This window comes from Manacus candei, unplaced genomic scaffold, assembly GCF_025592945.1.
Source record: "Manacus candei isolate 608988 ecotype Guabito, Panama unplaced genomic scaffold, ASM2559294v1 h1tg000050l, whole genome shotgun sequence".
Classification (NCBI taxonomy): Eukaryota; Metazoa; Chordata; class Aves; order Passeriformes; family Pipridae; genus Manacus; species Manacus candei.
Genome location: NW_026138098.1, coordinates 15785118 through 15804968, shown reverse-complemented (window position 1 = coordinate 15804968; position 19851 = coordinate 15785118). Strand labels below are relative to the sequence as shown.

The window sequence follows — 19851 nt, the reverse complement described above, 5'->3', positions numbered from 1 at the left end:
TTAAAATTCAATATGAATCAGGACTACATTTAAAAGATGTACGGCTGTTGGTAGGGAAGCAAGCTTCAGCACCAGATGTATTTATTTATTTATTATTCATTTATTATTAGACAAACTATTATAGTTTCAGGAATGTAAATCCTTCTTCAGCACTCATTGCTATCATATTGCCATTGAGAGAAATCTCTATGGACACTGCTCAAACAAAACTACTCAGAAGTCTGTAGTTGGTTTAATTCTGTCTAGAGTAGTAATTAGACTTTAAAAACTATTATTTAAAAGGAAGCAGCATGAAAAGGGGCTTTAGAAATGGTTTTATTTTCCAAAGTAGATAGGTATTAATTGTTAGATGCATAAATATGCTTTAGGATCTGGGTTGTTTTAAAAATATGAATTATCTAGAGATTTGAGATGCATTTACAAGGAATAATGTGCATATGCAAATTTACATAAATCCCACTGGTTTGAGTAACTGTTCAGAACATTCAAACTAACAATCTGATTAAGATCACAAAATGTCACACTTGAAATCTTTTCAAAACCTAACAGGCTAATTTCACATTTTACATCAAGGCCTCTGTCAGTCTGCTGAAGGATATTTTTTTTCATGAGGGTTACTTCTAAAGTTACATTGAACAACATAGAAAAGTAAGAATGCATTAAATCAGAAATTTTCCATTACATTCATGTTTCCCACAAATACTTTCTAAAGAAATTTAGCAATACTGACCAAAGCATTTATCATTCTTGAAAGTAATTTTTCACTTCCAGCTATTAAAGAATGAATCATTTTCCCCCTTGATTTTAGAATTAGCATTTGAGCATGATGAGTCAGTCAGCAGGAGAATGAGCTATCACAGCGGGCAGCCTTGGGTCATCTATCACCCTTTGTGCCCATCCTGGTTTATGCCATACAATGCAGCTTTGAAATGCATTGGTCCCAGCAGTGAAAATGTTTTACTGACTCTTCCTTCCCTTAACTTACACCTAATATAAATCAGGTCTTTGTACTACTCCAAAACCAGTCTGTTCAAATTAAACGGAAATAAATGTTACCTTTTTTTTTTCCTGACTTCAAGGCTCTTCTCCATTTCTCATTTCTAGCTATTTTCCCCTCTTCTGTATTCCTCACTATACACCATTTCTTCCTATTTTCTTTATTCCAGTCACTTTCATCAAGCATCCTGCAAATGTTGCTATTGGCTGAAGAAGAGAATAACTTTGGCAGGATATATAACTGTAGCAACAGAGCATAAACGACAGTAAAAAGCCGTATACTGCCTTCACTGTATACCAAACAGGGAGCACAGACATATCCTAACATCCCCTCTCAGTTTACTGATAAGGGAAAACTTGGGCTTAGCAGGTGAGGACAGGAATGTAATTAGGTAAGATGCTTAACACTGCCCCTGTAACCTGCGATTTGACGTCTAAGTTTCCTCCGAGCAATGCCGCGTACATCTTTTGCCAGGTTTTACAGGAATGAGTGCATTACACGTGGATAGAGGGTAATTGAGATATAAAATTATGAAGCTGTGTTTGCGTGTTCTCTAAAAGATTAAAGGGAGCAGTTGAATGCCGAATGCAAATGCATGTTAGTTTTAAAACACATTAAAAAAAAACCCACAAAACCAAAAACAAACCCTGCCATTTTGTGTTTGGATGTTTCTAATGGGCAGATTTAAGGCAGACGTCTGGAAGACCGTTTTTCACGTTACCTTTGCTCACAGTGCGCGACACGTACATCTAAAAGTCTGCAAAGGGTCTCTTGTGCCACCTCCTGGTTATATTGAGACTTCACATCCAGGAAATTACTACATAAAGGAAGGGAAAAGTTGTAGAAATTTAGCTGAGGCAGTGACAGAATCCTAGAACCATTGAGGTTGGAAAAAACCTTTAAGATCATCGAGTTCAGCCATTAACCCAGCACTGCCACGTCCACCACTAAACCACGTCCCTAAGTGCCACATATACACATGAACACTCCAGGGATGGTGACTCTGCTCTCAGCAGCTGACTCCCCCAACACATGAATGTGCACAGCAGGCTTGAGCTCTAACCCCTCTGCTGCTTTTAGCATGAATCATTTATGCAAATAAAACCTTGAAGATTAAAGTGACTGGAATACAATTAAATTAATAAGCAAATTAATAGCATTCCCTGATTGCAGTTAAGTATTTGAATGTGTACTCATTTACTTTACTGAGACACACAGGACTGAAGATCTCTACTGAGTCCCTCTCCCTTCACAGGGACAGGAACAAGTGGGCCTGTGCACTTATGACAGTTTTATGTCATCTGTTCTTACAAACTTACAGGAAAAGGGATCCTACAGGTGCATTACAGAAGGGTAACCTATTCCAGTGCTTCATGTGAAGCTTTCCAATGTAAAACCTGACACAGAATCACCTTTGCTTCAAATCTAATAGTGCTTGACTTAAACTTCACAGAACATGAAAAACCCCCTCACTCTGCAACTACTACAGCTTTTTACAGCAACATTTCATATTCACAGTTCTGCTCAATCTAATCTTGTCTATATAAGTCCAATTCTTTCAGTTTCTCTCATTTTATGTTTCTAAACATATATTTTTTGTGGTCCTCTTTTCTTTCATTTTGCCTGTATGTATCTTAGGTGCAGTGTGTAAATGGTAAAGTATTCCTGCTGATGCTTCCTGCGCCAAACAGAGCAAAATTTTCTGTCATCTATAGCTCTTGTGTGGTACACCTCAGGTCTTCTACTGCTCCCCCCCATCCTTCCTCTTTTTTTTTCCTTTTTGAAAACTGTACACGTGGGTTCATATTCAGCTTGTGAACTATTATGGTTCCCAGAGATTTTTTCTGAAGCTCTGTAGTTATTTTTCATTTAATATTTATTGTTCAAAAATGTAAGACAAAGCTTAAATTGAAACCATTATCATGATTATTGTGAGTTCTAATCTTGTATATTGTGTAAGTGCGCTTTCCATCCCACCTTGTGTTTCAACAGTAAAATTCACAGACACAGCTGATCCAGGTCCTACACATAATAATGCAGAGTAAAGCATGAGAAGACTTTACAGTAACCTCAGACAGGTTGCCTCCCTCATCAGAGTACCTACAGTCCCAAGCAGGTTTTATCTTGTTACTGTAACCTATGATAACTTGTTTCTGAGTGTGTTGAGAACCAAGTATGTTTTACCTCTTTACAGTAAGCCAGGATAGTTTACTTCCCCCACATCTGCATGGCTGCCAAGCTGTAGAACATCTGTGGATCTTGGAATTCAGACAGCAGCACCTGCATTACACCAGTTAGCTAATGAGCAAAACAGGACATCCGTACGAAATGTCAATCCGTGCGGGTTTCATTACTCACTTCTGCAGGGCTTTCCCTCGAGCTTCACTCCTTAGCAGGACTGCAATGCATTGGGCCCCCACTTGATTAGTGCTGGGGCCCCAGGATTCCCACTGTGGGAATGCTACACTTTTGATAAAGCCAAAGCTTTCACTTATTAGTATTGTGCCTTGTCCCTGAGGGGTCTGCACCTGCTTTTCACTTGTAACATATGGGTAGTCCTACCCCCCCTCAATTTACTTTCACAATTTAACAAACATTGGTAATTACCCCTTGAAATGATGTATTAACTAGTTTGTGTATTCACCTTAGAATCCCATCACCCGAATCTTAGCAACCTAATATATAATCAGCTCAGAAGGATCTGTTGTCAAGGCATTTATTGATTTCAACATATAATATACTGGTTTTATCTATTGGGACAGTTACCCTGACAAAGGGGACCATTAGGTTATTTAAAAATTACTTCGTGGGCAAATGCATGTCAGCCTTTTAAATTAGTCTCTATGCTTGCAGATTTTTAGATGGCTTTTTCAGTAACTCTTCTAGTATCAAAGTTTGGTTGTTTCTCTGTCATTCTCTTTATCTTGCCTTTCCACTCATTCTTGTGCTCTTGCCCACTTTTCAAAAACAGTATTATTTTCTGGTTCCCTGGAACTCACTCATTCTTCCTCAATCAAAACCACAATAATTCCAATATTATTTCAATTTTCCTCCTTAGTATTATATAATAGATTTAACCAGAAGTTAATGTTCTAATACATCTAATTAGCTTGATAATCTCCCATTCTGACCTGCAGTCCTGGTTAACTTTGATCTTGATAGGCATTGTTCAGAGGGTAGGGCAGTGAAACAGCAGGCACTCCAGCCTTTTGCACTATATGATACTTATTCACCTCTCCCGGTAAGCAGAGAGTTCTTATTGAATAATAGAAAATATTTAAAAATTCATTTTAATTGTTTTGCTTTTCCCTTGCTGACAAAAGCATTGTCTGTCCAGTTTTCTTCCTAACCTGCTGTGCTCTTCTTTTATATCTATTCTTGACAATGCAGCCTTCTTGTTCCTACTTTTTTTCAGTATATTTTTTTAAGTCATTGATGAGTCCCTAATGCAGCCACAGTTTTCTTTCCTTTGCATGAGGATAGACAGTTGTTATACTTAAATTATGGCCTGTTTTAGAGACATCTTTTTAGAAACTCTCATCTCTTTAATTTTTCTTTGCCATTCAATTCCTTCCCCAGGACCTCATGTACCAATTCCTTGAGTTTGTTGAAGTTTGCTCTTTTGAAGCCCAGTGTTATTATTCTGCTTCTTTCATCCCTTTCTTTCCCTTTGAATCATGAACTCTGTTGTCTCATGGTAACTTTCATCTTGATTGCTTTCCACATTCAGATTTCTCTGGTAACAGCAACTCAAATTGTCCAGTACTCTGAACTGAATTCTACCAGTTTAAAACACAGTATCTATTTTAGTGTCTAAATCCACTGTGTATGTAATCTACATAATGTCAACATCAGAATGAGACCAACCTTAGCATAAGAATAAGAATTAAATTAAATAATCTTACAGCTAAGACACAGGACAGGTTTACAAGACAATAATTAAACTCCCGCCTCTTAGGCAAGTTACAAAAGCATCATTTACATCAGACTAAAAAAGAATAAATAGAATGATGCAAAGATCAGATCCTAGACTAGATTACTGCAATGGCCTGACATAATGTGGCAACTGCCAATTCCACTTGCATGTGAGACACTGAACTATCACTATTATTTTAAGCTGCACACTAAAATAATGCCAGGCTGAAGCTGTCCTGCAATACTTTCAGATCGTTTACAAAGAACCTTCAGATAATAGCTAAAAGCCTTCTTCAAACATAGAAGGAACTAAAGAGCTTCTCTCTCTGCAAAGGGAGAGGAGACAATTCTGCAAATTAAAGTTTCTAATCTTACAGGGGTTGTTGTCACTCATTGATAGATTAAAACCAGTCACATTAACATGTTCTTCCAACTTTTTGCTGCAGGAATTTTTAAGTAGAAACTTGAAAGGTGAAATTGTTCATTCTCACGTGTACTTTAGAGGGTTATCAGAGTATGAAATCACATAAACTCCCCCAATGGAATATTCCACCACAAATTAGTAATTTATTGGTACTTAAAATTATTACAAGATCTCTTGGGGGAAAAAAAACCCAAACCACTTTTATAACGCAAATTGTAGTGGGAGGCAGTGTTAAAATGACTGTCTGAAAATTTCTTGCATTTATAGTAAACTTAATGAAGGTAAAAACATTTATAGGTGAAGAATATCTGTTAATAAGGCAAATCCCAAAGATGACCACTCAATTAAGCTTGCTTTACAGGACTTTAGTTTTCAAATATTGTTCAAGTCTGAATTTCCAATGCTTTGAGGGTCCTTCAAAGCTCAACATCATTTAAAACTAATTATTTATAAAGCATGTTCTGAGAAAAAAAGACCTTCAGGAAAAAAAAAGGAAAAGCTGGCTTTAAACAGAACACAACGTGGAATTTAAACAAGGTTATGCTTTGGATTGTATTTATGAGGGAGAAAACCAGTCTATCTGCATTCTTTCCCTCATCAGAATATTAAGGATTGAAACAGTCAACCATATGTTTAACACTGAAAAATTGTTGGCTTCTCCTGCTTTCAAACTGTAGCTTATTTATTTATTTTTTTAATATACAAACAGATTTCTTCAAGTATTAAATCTTTGCAAATCACATACAGTACTCACAGAAGTGATGAGTCTCAGCAATGCTTATGAAACCAATCCAACACATAAAGCAAAGTCTAGAAGTGGCTGGAAGTTTTCCACAGAAAGAAATTTGTCAGAATCATGAATCCGAGTTGATTTCCCAGCTTCTTTGTTTGGGATTCAACAGAATAATTAATAGGATCCAAATTAGTTCATCCCTGTTTCCTGGCAGGCTTCTGGAGGTGTTAGAGCTGGAAACCTGATTTCAAATGGAGCTAGTATAACTAGGACACACTTCCCAGCTCTCTGGCAGGAGGCCTTAAAACCCAAGGGATCCTGGGGACAGACACCTGCAAAGGGACACACAAAGAGCACCAATACACAGAAAAACTGGGAAGATTCCCAAGGAGCAGACTTCATTTCAGAACTCCATGAGTCACTGTTCGAAAAATAAGCACAAAAACAAGATCAGGGAAATGTGGAAAAAATGAAGAAGAGCTAAGATAGCTGGTGGCAATTCTGGCTTAAAGAAAAAATTCCATTTTTTCCCCCCAAAATTCTAGTTTGGTATTGGAATGGAAGCATGGGGCCAGACTGCATACAATTTATGCAATACGATTACTTGATGCCAATAATATTTTGCCAATTAGGTAGAACTGAACTTATTCTTTGACGTGTTTTGTCGTGTTTTTTTCTTTTAAAAGGACATTACCTACAAAGAGAGAAAACTTTAGTCCAACCCTTACTATTTGTTAGTCATAAATAAGCAGTACAGTTATATGCTAGACATAACTTCATTCTGAAATCTGTGTCATACAAGATGTGCATACACCAGTGTTCATGGACAAAAATAAACGAGTTTCCTTGTAAAGGAGTGATTTTTTTTTTCCAATAGCTATTTATATTTGTTGCTGTTGTTGTTGGGGGGTGGTGCCTAAATACAAAATCTAAAATGTCTGGTGGATGGGAATACCCCAAAGTAGTACCATAACTCAATACTATGCATTAATAGCAATATAAGGTCTGATACACCAAAGCGTTATACGGAAGATATGAGATGATTTTCAAATTCTTGTATAGCACCAGTTATTGTCATGGAATAAACATAATATTTTGTAGATACAGCAGTTGCTTTATATCCTGATAAAAACTGTAAGAAATATAGGAATTAATTCTCATGAGTGCAAAATGTGAATGGTAAGAAAATCCACAAAAGCAACTTCAACAGTCTGACTGGTAACTATATAAAATGCATTTATTAAGATCATGTGATGCAAGTTTTGTGGAGTTCTTTACATTAGTAAAGCTTATGCTACTTAAAATTTCACTGTCTTTCAAAGGCAAGGCGTGGCTTTAAGTGAATGGTAACGTTTAATTGAGAGAAAACCAAACTACTAAAAAAACAATTATTTAAAATAAATGCACATAGATAAAATATATGAAATATGTCTGGAAATAAGGTTATAATTGACATTCTTAAATTATTGTATTATATAAAGATAGGAGATAAAGATTAAATGATTTCACATTTGGCAATTTTTAGAGAAATAGCAACACAATTTACTTCCTTAAGGATAAGTCAGAACACTGTTATTAATGACATGCTAAACCTACATATGATAAATAACAAAATAAATCATATTAAAAGTAGAACAAACGCAAGAAAACCCTGTTGAGGACTGAGATCTCCAGTATTTAAACAAATAAGAGACAAAAGTCAGTATTATTGTATTAGTATGGCAAAGTAACTGAGGTATCTAATGGAAAGCATTGACATACCTTGTTTTTACTCAGAAAGATGAGAGAGGCCTGTGATGTATATATTGCTGTTATTGACAAGAGAAAAGGAGATGCTTTCCTCTTAAACATTGAGAAAGCTACAATTTAACATGTGCACATGCACTTCTGTCAAATACAACAGTACAATTTGCAAAATACTAGACATGTGCACATTCCCATTTCTAACATTGTTATGCTTCTCCATCACTAACACATGACAAGACACTTAGTTCATATCTGCCCATCTCTGAAAATATTTTCTTTTAAAGTTTTTAAACACAGTTCTATGCAAATCACTCTCAGGACAGTGCTTATTTTGGAGTTTTTTTGTTGTTTTTTGCCCTTCCCTACCTCTCTTTCAACACCATTGTTCCCTCTGGTAGAAATACTTGTATTTGCAACCACTTTATAGCCTTAACATTTTGGCTCTGCATAAACCTGGGTAGCTCAACGAATTTTTTAGCAATAGCAACCCATTTCATTGCCATTTAGAAGGTCTTACAAGCTCTATGACTAGGTTAGCACCAAAGTTTTACAAGTTGCAGATCCAAATTTCACACAGTTATCTTCTATTAAATGCTGCTGGAGTGCTGCAACTACAAAAGCAACCTCAGAAGCAAAAGCCATAGTCAAATGTGCACACATACAGACGTACACAAATTGGCAAAGTGACTCTTATGCCAAATATAGATTAAAAAAACAATTTCACATTTACTGTCTTCACAATGCCATGAGTGCAGAAGCAGAGCAACAAACTGGTATTACTTGGATTCAGATCTTACTTTCATTTGGAAATAGGTTAGTCTAATGACATTAAAGCCAAAAAAACAGAAAAAAAAGTTGAAGGACAGCATTCTTCTCCTTCCTTAGTATGCTTCAAGAAATAGACAGTCAATTATTTAAGTCAGTAGTTTTCATAGTACTCCACATAAAAGCAAGACACACCAACAGTCAATGAATAACAGAGGATATGTGTCCATGAATTAAATGTACGCTGTGACAGGATATAATTGTACTATGTCTATATAAAAATATATTCAACATTTAATGAACTATACTCTGAACTCTCCTGGTCCAACTTTGCAACAGAAGTGTAATTTTAACTTATTTTTACAGTATTTTTTAGATACTTGTTTTCAGGCTAATTATTTATTTATGCTAAAGAACAGTGGCAAAAGTAATACTCCTTTTCACCTATACTCTCTCTTTACTTTTATGTCTATTTTTATTCTTCTGATCTGCCATCATGGTGCCAGTGATTCAAATCTGATTAGTCAGCATTTCATAATTCCATGTTAAGAAATATAACAATTTCAACTTGAGATGGTATTTTAAGTCACTTCTCTTAAGTATTTTCTTGGGAATTGGTCCAGTAGATGAAGTCAACTTAATCCAGTTTTACAGTCAAGACTTGGAATAGAACAGACGAAACATAAATAATTACTGAAATGTTGCTTTCATCCTGCGCAGTGTGTCCTGAATTTTTCGAGAATGTTTTTCTGCTGGTATCTGGTGGAAGTTGGCACAGTTGTCAGCTGCCAAGGCAGAAATGTCTGCATCTTTAAAACGAGTTATTCTTTGTCTGAGGTAAGACTGCAGCTTGAAATCTGGTGTATATGTATAAGGATTCTCTTGAAACGCATGAACTTGGCTCACAACTTTTGCAATATTTCTTATAAGAGAATATGGTAAAAAAGATTAGTTTGTTTTGGTGATGATAAAAACAAAAGCATAAACCAAAAAAGCAAACTTTCAAAAGCTCTGAGAATTTTCTTCTATATTATAGGAACTTTTAGTTAGATGTTCAAATGACTGAACTCGTGAAACGCTGCATTAGCTCTCATTATCCCATTAGACAATACTCTAATAAAAAAAGTTAGGTGATCTACACATAATTAAAATAATTACCTAAGTTTAGTCCACTTGTGAGCTCCATTTGTCATTGTAAATCCTCCAGTTTCAAGCTGTTGGACGTGCATAGCCAAAACATGGGCTGATGGAATTGTTGGAAGAGTTTTGAATCTGTCTCCTTCCATCAAGCATAAGCTGTCACTTTTTAAAAACACCTAGTTTCAAAATGCACACAGATTAATCTCACATTAAGTATCAGTGAAAGCTTTACAGGTTCTCCATGTATTTAACACCTATTTATTTGTCTTGAACATTAACTTTTGGCATTGAAGACAACGCCATAAATTAATCTGGTGGTAAACTTTTTGAAGTACACAAATAAAGAAAGTAACTTTAATCAAAAGATACTTCATACTTAATTTTAATTGCTCTAAATTTCAGCCAAAATTGCATTTTAAAACTTCATGTTTCAAAATTCTATAGGTCAATAAGAGAACGCCTGTGATAAAATAAACGTTTAAGACTTTTCAGAACAGATTACAGCCACAAAGCTCCTACAGAAATCTTCTAATGCATATCTAGTGTATCTAATGTTGTTGTTTCCTTTGAAATGTCTTTGATTTTTAGTCCCACAGGACAAAGGTTACAGAAATCCTGAGATTAAAATTTATGTAAACCCTTGAATGAAGAGTAAAAGTTAAAATCTTCTTCATAATACAAAGTAATAATTGTGGTATTCATTCTGCAGAGGCATCCATTTAAGCAGATCTTGCATCTTCTCCAACCCCAAAGAAGTATTTTTACATTAAAGACTTTATACTATACCTCAACAGCTTTGAGTTCCTCCATTATCTCAGCTACTTTTGCAGGTAAAATTTTCCAGGCCTTACAATAAAAAAAAATAAAATTTGTTTTTTACATTAATGTCCATATGGGAGTAAGATTATATTAAGCAAAGTAATTACAGAACAGAGTCCCAGACTTACTGGTAACTGTCGTACAATAAGATTTTCCAAGCCTGCTAGGATTTGCATTGCAGTGGCAAAATTTCTTTGTTCGTAGCAGCATTTTGCTATAAGAAGAAATTTTGACAGCAAGCTCACCTGCCGCTGAAAAAAAAAAATTGAAGTATACTATATATACATAAATATATACTAAATATACATAGTAAATCTACATAATAAAATTAAATGAGAAGGAAGAAGAGATGCATTTTCTTTTTCAATTTATCAAAATTGTTGACTGTAGTAACAATTCCCTGCAACACAAAGTTTTTCCTTTTCTGTAACCCAGGTGTCCTTGATAAAGTTTGACATGTATTCTCCTAAGAAAACCCATTTCTTACATTCTATTAGGTTTTGACACCTGCTACTAGAAAACATCCAAGACCTTCCTTGTGACAACAAAACAAATTGTTAAGTGGCCACTCACAGGTGTATTTCAGAGTATTTCTTGTAGCTTTGCTGTATAACAACACATATATAATAAAAAATAAATAACCATTTAGAAGTTAATAATAAACAATGACGAACCTTAGTTGTGTGACATGTTACAATTTCAGCAGCAACCCAGGTACTGATACTGTCTGCATTTCTTAACAATTGCAGAAGATACTGGTCTTGTATGCACTTCGACAGAAACAGATTACAGACTTTAAGTGAAACTGTCTCAGTAGAAACTGCCCTATGGAGAATATGGGGGAAAAAAAAAGCAAAAAGAATTCATGCCGATATTGGATTTTTAAAGAAAATCTTGATTGTGAAGAGACCAACTTCTAACCATTTAAAATAATTTTGCATTGCTTGGAGTCTTTTTATAATATTTTGTAATGTACATAGTAAGCCATGTTACTTTTTCTTCCTTATAATTACAAGGTAATTAGATCTGATAAAAAAATAAGCATATGCAGTATACATTTTTATACATAAATACACCTTCACCACTCCTTAGTGAATAGAACAAACCATCCAATCTGACACAAAGTAACAGCCAGGAATCCAAACTCACTAAAAACTGCAGCCACATAAGAAATCAAGCCTGATCCCTAGTGGCATCACAGGCTTTGTTTCCTATGACTGAACCCCAAAATCTGTATAAACCAGTTGATTGAGCCTTGGCATTGAATAATCTGTAAAAGATGAGTTGCTTTAGAAGTTCATTCCCTATCTTTAGACACAAAAGTCTACTACAGGTAGTGCAATTAACAAGTACTAATTAGAAGCTAGCTGAATCCACTGTGTATGAAAGAAGTAGACCATAATAAATAATGAAGTCCATGTGGCTAGATGAAAACAATAATTACTGATGAGCAAGCAATTTAAATAGGTATGTGGATAGGTACATACATATCATCATCATCATGGCTAAAATCTCCTGAAATTAAAAAAACCCCATATAAACAGGCTATCTCATCTGTAAAAAAAACCCCAAAACTAAGTATTTAAAATGTTTCTCTCTTTCTGGTTGTATTAAAAGCATAACATGGTAAGTTATTGTACATCAACAGAATAGAAGGGCAGTTAAGCAACTTACTTTTGCACAGCAACACATTTGTCTTTAACACCAAGTGCTCTTGAATTTAGAAAGTGTACTGGATGACACTTAAGAAATACTTCCTAAAGAAAAAGTGCAAGATATATCTGCTGTTAGGTCTAACAATCCTTTTAAAATGCTTGGGGATAAAAATGACAGACTGTGTCCCCCTCCCACCCCACCTTCATAAATTTCTGAGAGGGATCACAGCCTAAGAATAGCATTAGTCACTCTAAATTTTACTGTACAGATTTCATGGGGAAAATGGATTATTTTAATTCAAAGTCTTATAAAATAGTATGAAATAAGCCTGAAACACAGTTGGGAAATGACAGAGAAAGAAAGCTGAGTGCAAAGTAAGAAGACAGGTATTATTTCCAAATAAACCTAGACCTCTGTACCTGCTGCAGTAATGTCAGCTGCCAACAAAGCTGTTGTGCACTGTACTCTGTTAAGAGATATGGTTCCACTGCATCCCCTTTAGCTTCTGTTAAATTGCATGGCTTTGGTGAAACTGGTGAACTGGTGTGCAGTCGCTCTCTCTGATATTGTGCAATTGGTCCCACACCTTTGGATAGTTTCCAGTAAAAGTTCTGTAGAAAAAAAAAATGCAAGGATGCAACTTCTCCAAAACAAACACTAGGTCTCCCCTTGATGTAACTTTCAGGAATGTTTTGTTAAGTGAAGCACCTTTGCAGATGCAGAACTCTTCAGCTAATCTTCAAGGTTAGACCAGACACTAAGTGGTTTACTCAACATTGCTATTTTAAGCTAATATAATATGCACAGTTGATGAGTCTGAGCAGGAGGTTGCCAGATCTCAATCAACAATCAGCATTTAAAACAAACCACTGTGTATTCAAGCTTGTTGTCATAAAATGTTTTATATTCTAAAGTTCTATATATTTTACTTTTCATTATTTCTTGTATCCATTTTGCTTAGAATCAAACATTCCTTTGCAGGAAATACTTGGTTTTCCATTCTTTTCCCTTCTTCTGTCTTCCAGTATCATTATGATGTAGTGACAATAAGAAATGTCTATGTTTCTCTTGCTGCTTGCCCTTTTTTGGCTGAATCCACAGTATACCCAATGGAATTCTGCACTTTTATCAGGAGGCTGATTCTAAATTCAATTTGCACATTGTTGATACATTTGACTTCCACGTGTTATTTTGGTCAGTCCACAGAGAGATCTGTTTTCAGGAAAAGCCTACAGTATATTCTGGCTTCTAGGACTCTAGCACACTGTATAAAATAGTAAATACAGACAGAAGTTCAGACAAGTTCTTGCTACAAGCTTTGAAGTTCTAGCAGGAAACCTCTCAGCTCCTGATGTTTTCCCAAAGACCTATGCCTAATAAAAAACATTAATGTTTGACAAGGGGGTAAAGGTTTCCTAGTAACTATGGCACATGCTAGTGTCAAGAATGAAGAGTTCAACTCTCAAAATCTTGATTATCTGATTTAATATTGGTGAAATAGCTGACAGTACTTAAGATTACTTTCACAGTTACAAAACCGTTTGGGCCTTAGATATCTTCAAAAGAAAATTTAAACCACACGTACATAATTTTTAGCGAATGCGTGGTCTGGACTCTAAGTTGGACACTTCTGTTTTTGTCACAACATAATATATGGAAATGTGCTCCATACACTGCAATCTGAAGAAAAGACATACCTTTCTGGAAACGTCTTCTGAGAGCTTTTTACATAGGGAATGTAATGTTTTTCTGCCCTCCTCACCTTCCTCTTCACATTTGTCCATGCTGGAGCACTGATCAGCACTGCCACTTTTCCTGGCAGAAGCATCCTCAAGCAATGACAACAATCTCTCACCATAGCCATTTAATGAAGCAACCTGGAAATGCCAAATAGGTTAACAGAATACTGAACTCAATTTCCCATAAATTATAAACAAGCCACAACACTGAAGACACACTGAACATGACTGTCAAAGATAGCATTATTTTTCTTTTATTTACTTTAATCGTAATTAGGACAGTTTGTTGTAATCAAAACCTTACATATACCAAAACTGATTTTAATTTTTTTTTTTCTGAAAGCAACTACTGAAATTCTGACTTACCTTGGAAGAAATAAATTCTTTTAGGGTACACAGAAGACCAGTATTTGTTGCAAAGTCTACACTATAGCAGTCTTCAATCCAAGCCTGCAGGATGTAGAAACTGCGGTTACATATTTTGGTAAGTGATGTGGAAGGATCCAGGCTTGCACTGGTGAGAAGAAAAAAGCACTCAGTACACCAAAATTGATATTCAATTGCAATTTAAAAATAAGTGTTGAAAAACCCCACAAGTATTATTTGGTATTGACTGTACTATCTTAAATTCCTACATTTCATGTTGCTAGAATCCCTGGTTCTATAGAAACAAAGCTGTGGTTCTACTTACTACCCATTACTAAGTAACTGATAAAAGTCAGACTTGGAATTCAGAAGAAAATAGAAGTAAGCATATTGTCAAATGCATCTCTTGCTCTAATTTCACTCTCACTTGTCAAGAGAGTCTTAAAAAAACAAACATAAAAATTCATTTTAAATAAGTAGGACTTTTGAGAAACAGCTATTTGTTATTGGTGGAAACTCAACTGTGCTTTGATAATATTTTTCATGGGAATTTACTGTACCTGGATAAAGTGCTGCTGATTCTATCAAGAAGAAACTGCAAAAACTCTTCTTGTGTGCAGAAATAGCGAAATGTGTAGAGAAACTGCTGTACATAACCTTCTAAAAATGCATTTCTGTAAAGCACAAGAAAAACCTCAGACAAGCCAGAACACATTGTCTTTTTGCATTAGAGGACAGCAACAGCAGAAAATACTCAAAATATCAATAGGCATTTTAAATTTTCAAGTTCTTCATAAAACTTGGATCTTTCATTATTAATTTTTACACATCAAAGACTGTGATTGCCAACACTGAAAGCATAATTTGTTTTATAAAGAGTTTCTCTACTTTCAATTTTGTGAATAACCACTTTGACATTTCTATTATTAACAACAGTTACAATCTAAATATTATAAAAGAACATATTTAATTTTCTTTTTTCTATCATCTCACTTGATGTTGCTTTAACATTTTTTATTATAATAACATCATAAAAAGTAGATACATTAAGCAAGAAAATATTCCCTGTAGCTCTAATTAGAGGACTAGTTACTTTAACAACAGAATATACTTATTAGCATTAAAAATGAGAGTATTTTTTTTAAATACACACACTCTCAAGGTCTTAACACAGGTTAATTGTCCCGTTTCTCTGCTGGCTTACAGATCATCATGAAAGACGGGTTTGATGAATGTGAAAGCTCTGATTCCAAAGTATTTTCTTCACTTTGTGCAAAATATATGGAAATATACCAGGAAAAACTGCACTCAGGGTAAGCAACTGGATCTCAGAGTCAGGATGAGCTGGGATAAGTAACTGGGAGGAATTTGGTCCCTCTACAGCAGTGCAAGTTTGATGGAGCCTCTGGCAATTTCCATCCATCATACCGTTACAGCTCAGGTACCTTAATACAACACTGCCCTCAGCCTGGTTGAAAGACAGCTTTGTCCCCATTTAAGCCCTGAGATAAGCCTGCATCTTGATCAATGCCAAGGACTGATTATTGGCACAATTACCCGTGGAACAGAACCTAAACATTTTCACATTCAGACCCTATTAATAATAATTACCAAATTATATGATCTGAAGAATTGTACTGTTGGCAGTAGCATAAAGCCTTGATTCCATGGCAACTATCAGAGCAAAACCTCAAATAAGTAAAGGATAAAGTCTGAAGCTATTAGTTTTTTATTTATTATCAATACTTAGGGTTTTAATTCAACCCAGCCAATCTTTTGCCATTTTCTTGCCCATTCTTGTAAATAAGTGTTCAAAGAAATAACAGAAACTTGATACGAGAGGAGAGTTTATTCAATGCTGAGTAAGTAGGATTTATCACAGAGACAAGTTTTTCCTGATTTAACAACTATGCTTCAACCCATCCCCCATTCAGGTGCAAAATATACTATACCTAGAATATAAATAAGCCATTAAACCAAGTGGTGTACCAGCCTGCAGAACTCTCACTCCATTTTGATTATTACATTGGTGTTTCTCTGTGTTATAGTAAAGAAGCAATGATGATTCATCCACAGGTGCCATGTCCATAGTGTCAGTTTTCCCACTGTGAATTACTGTAGGCAGCACACAGGATTCCACACCCCACTGCTCTGCATACATCATCTGCTCAAAGAAACAATGCCATGATAAAATAAAATGTAAGAAAATAAAGAGGAAAATCCACACAGAATGCAATGAACTTAAAGTCAAATTGCATTTCACACAATTTATTTTTTCCTTTTTAAACAATACTAGTAGCACTTACCTTTATTTTAATAATTCTTTTAGATCCTACTTAATTTGGCACTTTTATATAAAATATTTCACATTTCATATAGTGATTTGAGCTGCCAACTATACTGATGCAGCAATGAAATGACAAATGAAGCACAAGCGAAATAAAAGTCTGACTTGCCTGAACATATTTCTTTACCAGTTCAAGAAACTGCACTTTTGATTTCATTTCCTGTAGCTGTCCTCTCAATTTGGGCAACATAGATTTAGTTTCAGGACCTTTAGATTTAAAACACACAATATAAGAACATCAATGATTCTGATTTACAGAACAAGTCCTTAAAAGTACTACATACCCGTTTTATTACTGGCAAGTTGCTATAATCTTACCTTTGCTTCTTCTTTCTTTCTGCAATAGTTTCTGGTAAAACTTTATAGTCTTTCTGTAATTTTTTGTTTCCATCATTAGCAATTGTTCTAGTTCCTATTTAAAAAGACCAGGATGGTAAATGCAAGGCAGTTTTAGTAAGAAACAGAAGTTTTAGAAGAGAATTATTTTGTATGAAAAAAAAGAACATCCAAACAGACAAGAATATGGTATTAACCATGAAAAATTACCTTTCACACCTGTGCTTACAGCCAAGTTCTAGCAGGCACTACCTGTCCCCAGAAAAGTATTAGTTATGTCACAGTTTTACAACTGGAGCTGGTTTGTGTATGATGAGACTGCATGGAAGTTTGTCTGAATCCATTTACATAAATATGCCTTTAGTTATAATTGCACTTATCTGGTTGTTTTCAAGAGCATTTTTAAAACTTACAATCAGAAGTCATCCAGAATTAAAAGTTATGGGTTGTGAATTTAGTGTGGGCTCCAGAAACGCTGCTAAACAGTTGACCTATATTTGCAGCAAGAACTGAATATCTGACTGAAATCCATGGTTTCCAAACAAGTATAATTACAAGTATATTATACAACCAGGTCAGAAGGCAGACAGGAGAGCTGCTCTAGAACTAAAGGATATATCAATTTCAAAATTCAGCTCTCATATTCTACATTTATGCATTTCCCATAATTGAAAAAATTAAATATCTACAGAATTATATAACTTAAACAATGGTTAGAAATGAAAGTATATTGGGCTTCTCACAATATATCCGATTTAATGTAAACATTTATAATTGTTTGCATATCAAAGGTTTCATTATTTTACAAACTGATGAAAATGGGCCACCCATTTTGTGTTCAGTTTCTGATTCATTATGAAACAATAAACATCATGTATGTTGTGCTTTATAAAAGTAGTGGCTTTTGCACTTGAGTCCTAAGCTGACTACCAGCGACCCAGTTACATGAAACAGCATTTTAAATAGAGAAAGTTCACAGAACGCAGCAGACAACTCCCACAAGCAGAGTGATCAGAAAACACACAGCTCAGGGCTAACATATCAAACAACAGACTGGTAAATAGGTTAGCTTTAATGGGATGGACTTGCTAGAAATTAATTTGAGTTTAAGAAAAACCTGTCACTGTTTTTCAGAAAAACTCAAAAGGTTTAACAACGTAGTTCATTAGCATCAAGAGTCACAAAAGCCCAGTGGATTTTTAAAAGATCTACTGCTGCACAGGAGTCACACAGAGAATAGGGAAAGCCAGAAAAGCTATTATCCACATTCTAATTGGAAGCTACTTGCTTTTACTTCAAGATCTGGTTTTGCTTTGTCAATTAAAGCAAAACCAAATTGATTAAGAGACTATAAAAACAAAGGGAATCAGAAAGAGTGGCTATGTGGAAACTGATGGACAAAAGTGGTTTGTACCCTAAAAAACTTGAGGTAAGTAGCAATGAAGTCAGAAGCAAATTTCCTTTCTATTCCACAACATCTTCCAATTCAGGTTGGTCTAGAATATAAAAACTTTTGATGAAGCTATACACCCAATTGTTCTGTTCCCTCTGAAGTGCACTTAATTTGTCAGGACACATTTCTATAGAACGTCCCTTAGTCTAGGAAACAAAGTAATGATAGAATGACTTTGCTAACTTGGAAAAATTGCAAATTCCAATCAGTAAAAATTCTTCTAAAGCAGAAGAATTATCTCAACTTTATAGCCAACTTTTTAAACAGAGGATTTAAACAAGGAAAGGCAGATTGAAGACAAACTGTTGCTCTGAACTTCAAATATTAACAAAATATTTTACAAATTTGCCAAAATTTAGATGCCAAATGTAGATGCCAAAATGTAAAAATTAAGTAAATGTGATCAATATGATCTTTAAGGAAATGAAAGACCTTGCTTATCTAAACGACCCAGCTACTTTAAAGGTTGCACTAATTATCATGATTATGATGTTTAGCCATCTCCACCAAGTGAAGATGGGAGCAAATAACCATCATTGTGTTGGCAAAGGGTGAGAAGCTGTGACAAAGGAAAAGGGCTCAGAGCCCATGACAGCGAGGACCTTCTGTGGGCCTGAGATGTGCTCCAGTCATAGTCATTCTTAGGTCTTTTGTATAACATCACCACCATGGGGTTGGTGCATACAGCACATGGTTCTTTCCCAGTCAACTTTAAGAACAGAAGATGGGTTGTAGGTTGGTGATTACACTTTTGTGTCAGTGCTCTTTATTTTGGAATACTACATCTACTGTGGTTTATTGCTAAGATGTGACAAATCTTGAGGATTTTAAACCAGTTAAGAGTCAGTATTTAAAAGAAGAAAGGGTGTTTTGACTCACTATAACACAACAAATATTATCATACTTTTAACCAGCAAGTAAAGAGGTATCTTAATGATTTAAAATCAATATACTCACCACTTTTTTAGCATCTATATTTTGTGACTCACTTGATTTCTGCTTTCCAAGGTTTTTCAAGTAACTATGAACTTCTGCATCAAAACATTCAGCTCCATAAAAGGCACTGCTCCAACCAGGACTACAGCCATTAAAGTCAGGTAGACTGGGAGAGGCCAGGTAGCTGTTTCCAGCTATCTTTATCGTGGCCTCTTCCTCCGGCCTTGTATTTTCTTCTGCAAAGTCTGGACCAATATAACAGCTGTTGCTCTGTAGACGTTGTCCCTCTTTCTCTATGGAGATAGTACTCTGCAGTCTCAATTCTTTTTTGCTATTGTCTGAAGGTGACTCATCAAAATCCATTTCAACTAATGATGTATTTATCAGAGGCTCAGCCTTCACATCAAGATTTGCTTCCTCTTTTTCTAAAGAAGGTGTATGGGGCAAAAAGAAATAATGGTCATGTGCTGTGGTTCATG

General features: G+C 35.2%; 1 protein-coding gene across 7 annotated transcripts in view; it reads right to left on the bottom strand.

The window, feature by feature from the left end:
- Nucleotides 1-1329: 1329 nt before the first annotated feature.
- The window catches only part of KNDC1 (kinase non-catalytic C-lobe domain containing 1), a 64541-nt gene continuing 46019 nt past the window's right edge, over nucleotides 1330-19851 (bottom strand). For 2 of the 7 annotated variants that reach the window (XR_007906812.1, XR_007906814.1), the window contains exons 17-31: nucleotides 19394-19797; nucleotides 16966-17059; nucleotides 16757-16854; nucleotides 16253-16464; nucleotides 14861-14974; nucleotides 14301-14448; nucleotides 13893-14072; nucleotides 12615-12806; nucleotides 12214-12296; nucleotides 11214-11364; nucleotides 10668-10790; nucleotides 10507-10566; nucleotides 9739-9896; nucleotides 6091-9502; nucleotides 2442-3277 (exon numbers count right to left, since the gene is read on the bottom strand). Coding sequence is in view for 1 of the 7 variants with exons in the window: in XM_051800650.1 (XP_051656610.1) it covers nucleotides 9271-9502; nucleotides 9739-9896; nucleotides 10507-10566; nucleotides 10668-10790; nucleotides 11214-11364; nucleotides 12214-12296; nucleotides 12615-12806; nucleotides 13893-14072; nucleotides 14301-14448; nucleotides 14861-14974; nucleotides 16253-16464; nucleotides 16757-16854; nucleotides 16966-17059; nucleotides 19394-19797 (2249 nt within the window). In the remaining 6 variants the exon portion in view is untranslated. Of the gene's footprint in view, nucleotides 1815-2441; nucleotides 3278-5994; nucleotides 9503-9738; nucleotides 9897-10506; nucleotides 10567-10667; nucleotides 10791-11213; nucleotides 11365-12213; nucleotides 12297-12614; nucleotides 12807-13892; nucleotides 14073-14300; nucleotides 14449-14860; nucleotides 14975-16252; nucleotides 16465-16756; nucleotides 16855-16965; nucleotides 17060-19393; nucleotides 19798-19851 lie in introns of those variants that run through there. The other 5 variants (XR_007906813.1, XM_051800650.1, XR_007906815.1 and 2 more) reach the window with 5 other exon arrangements.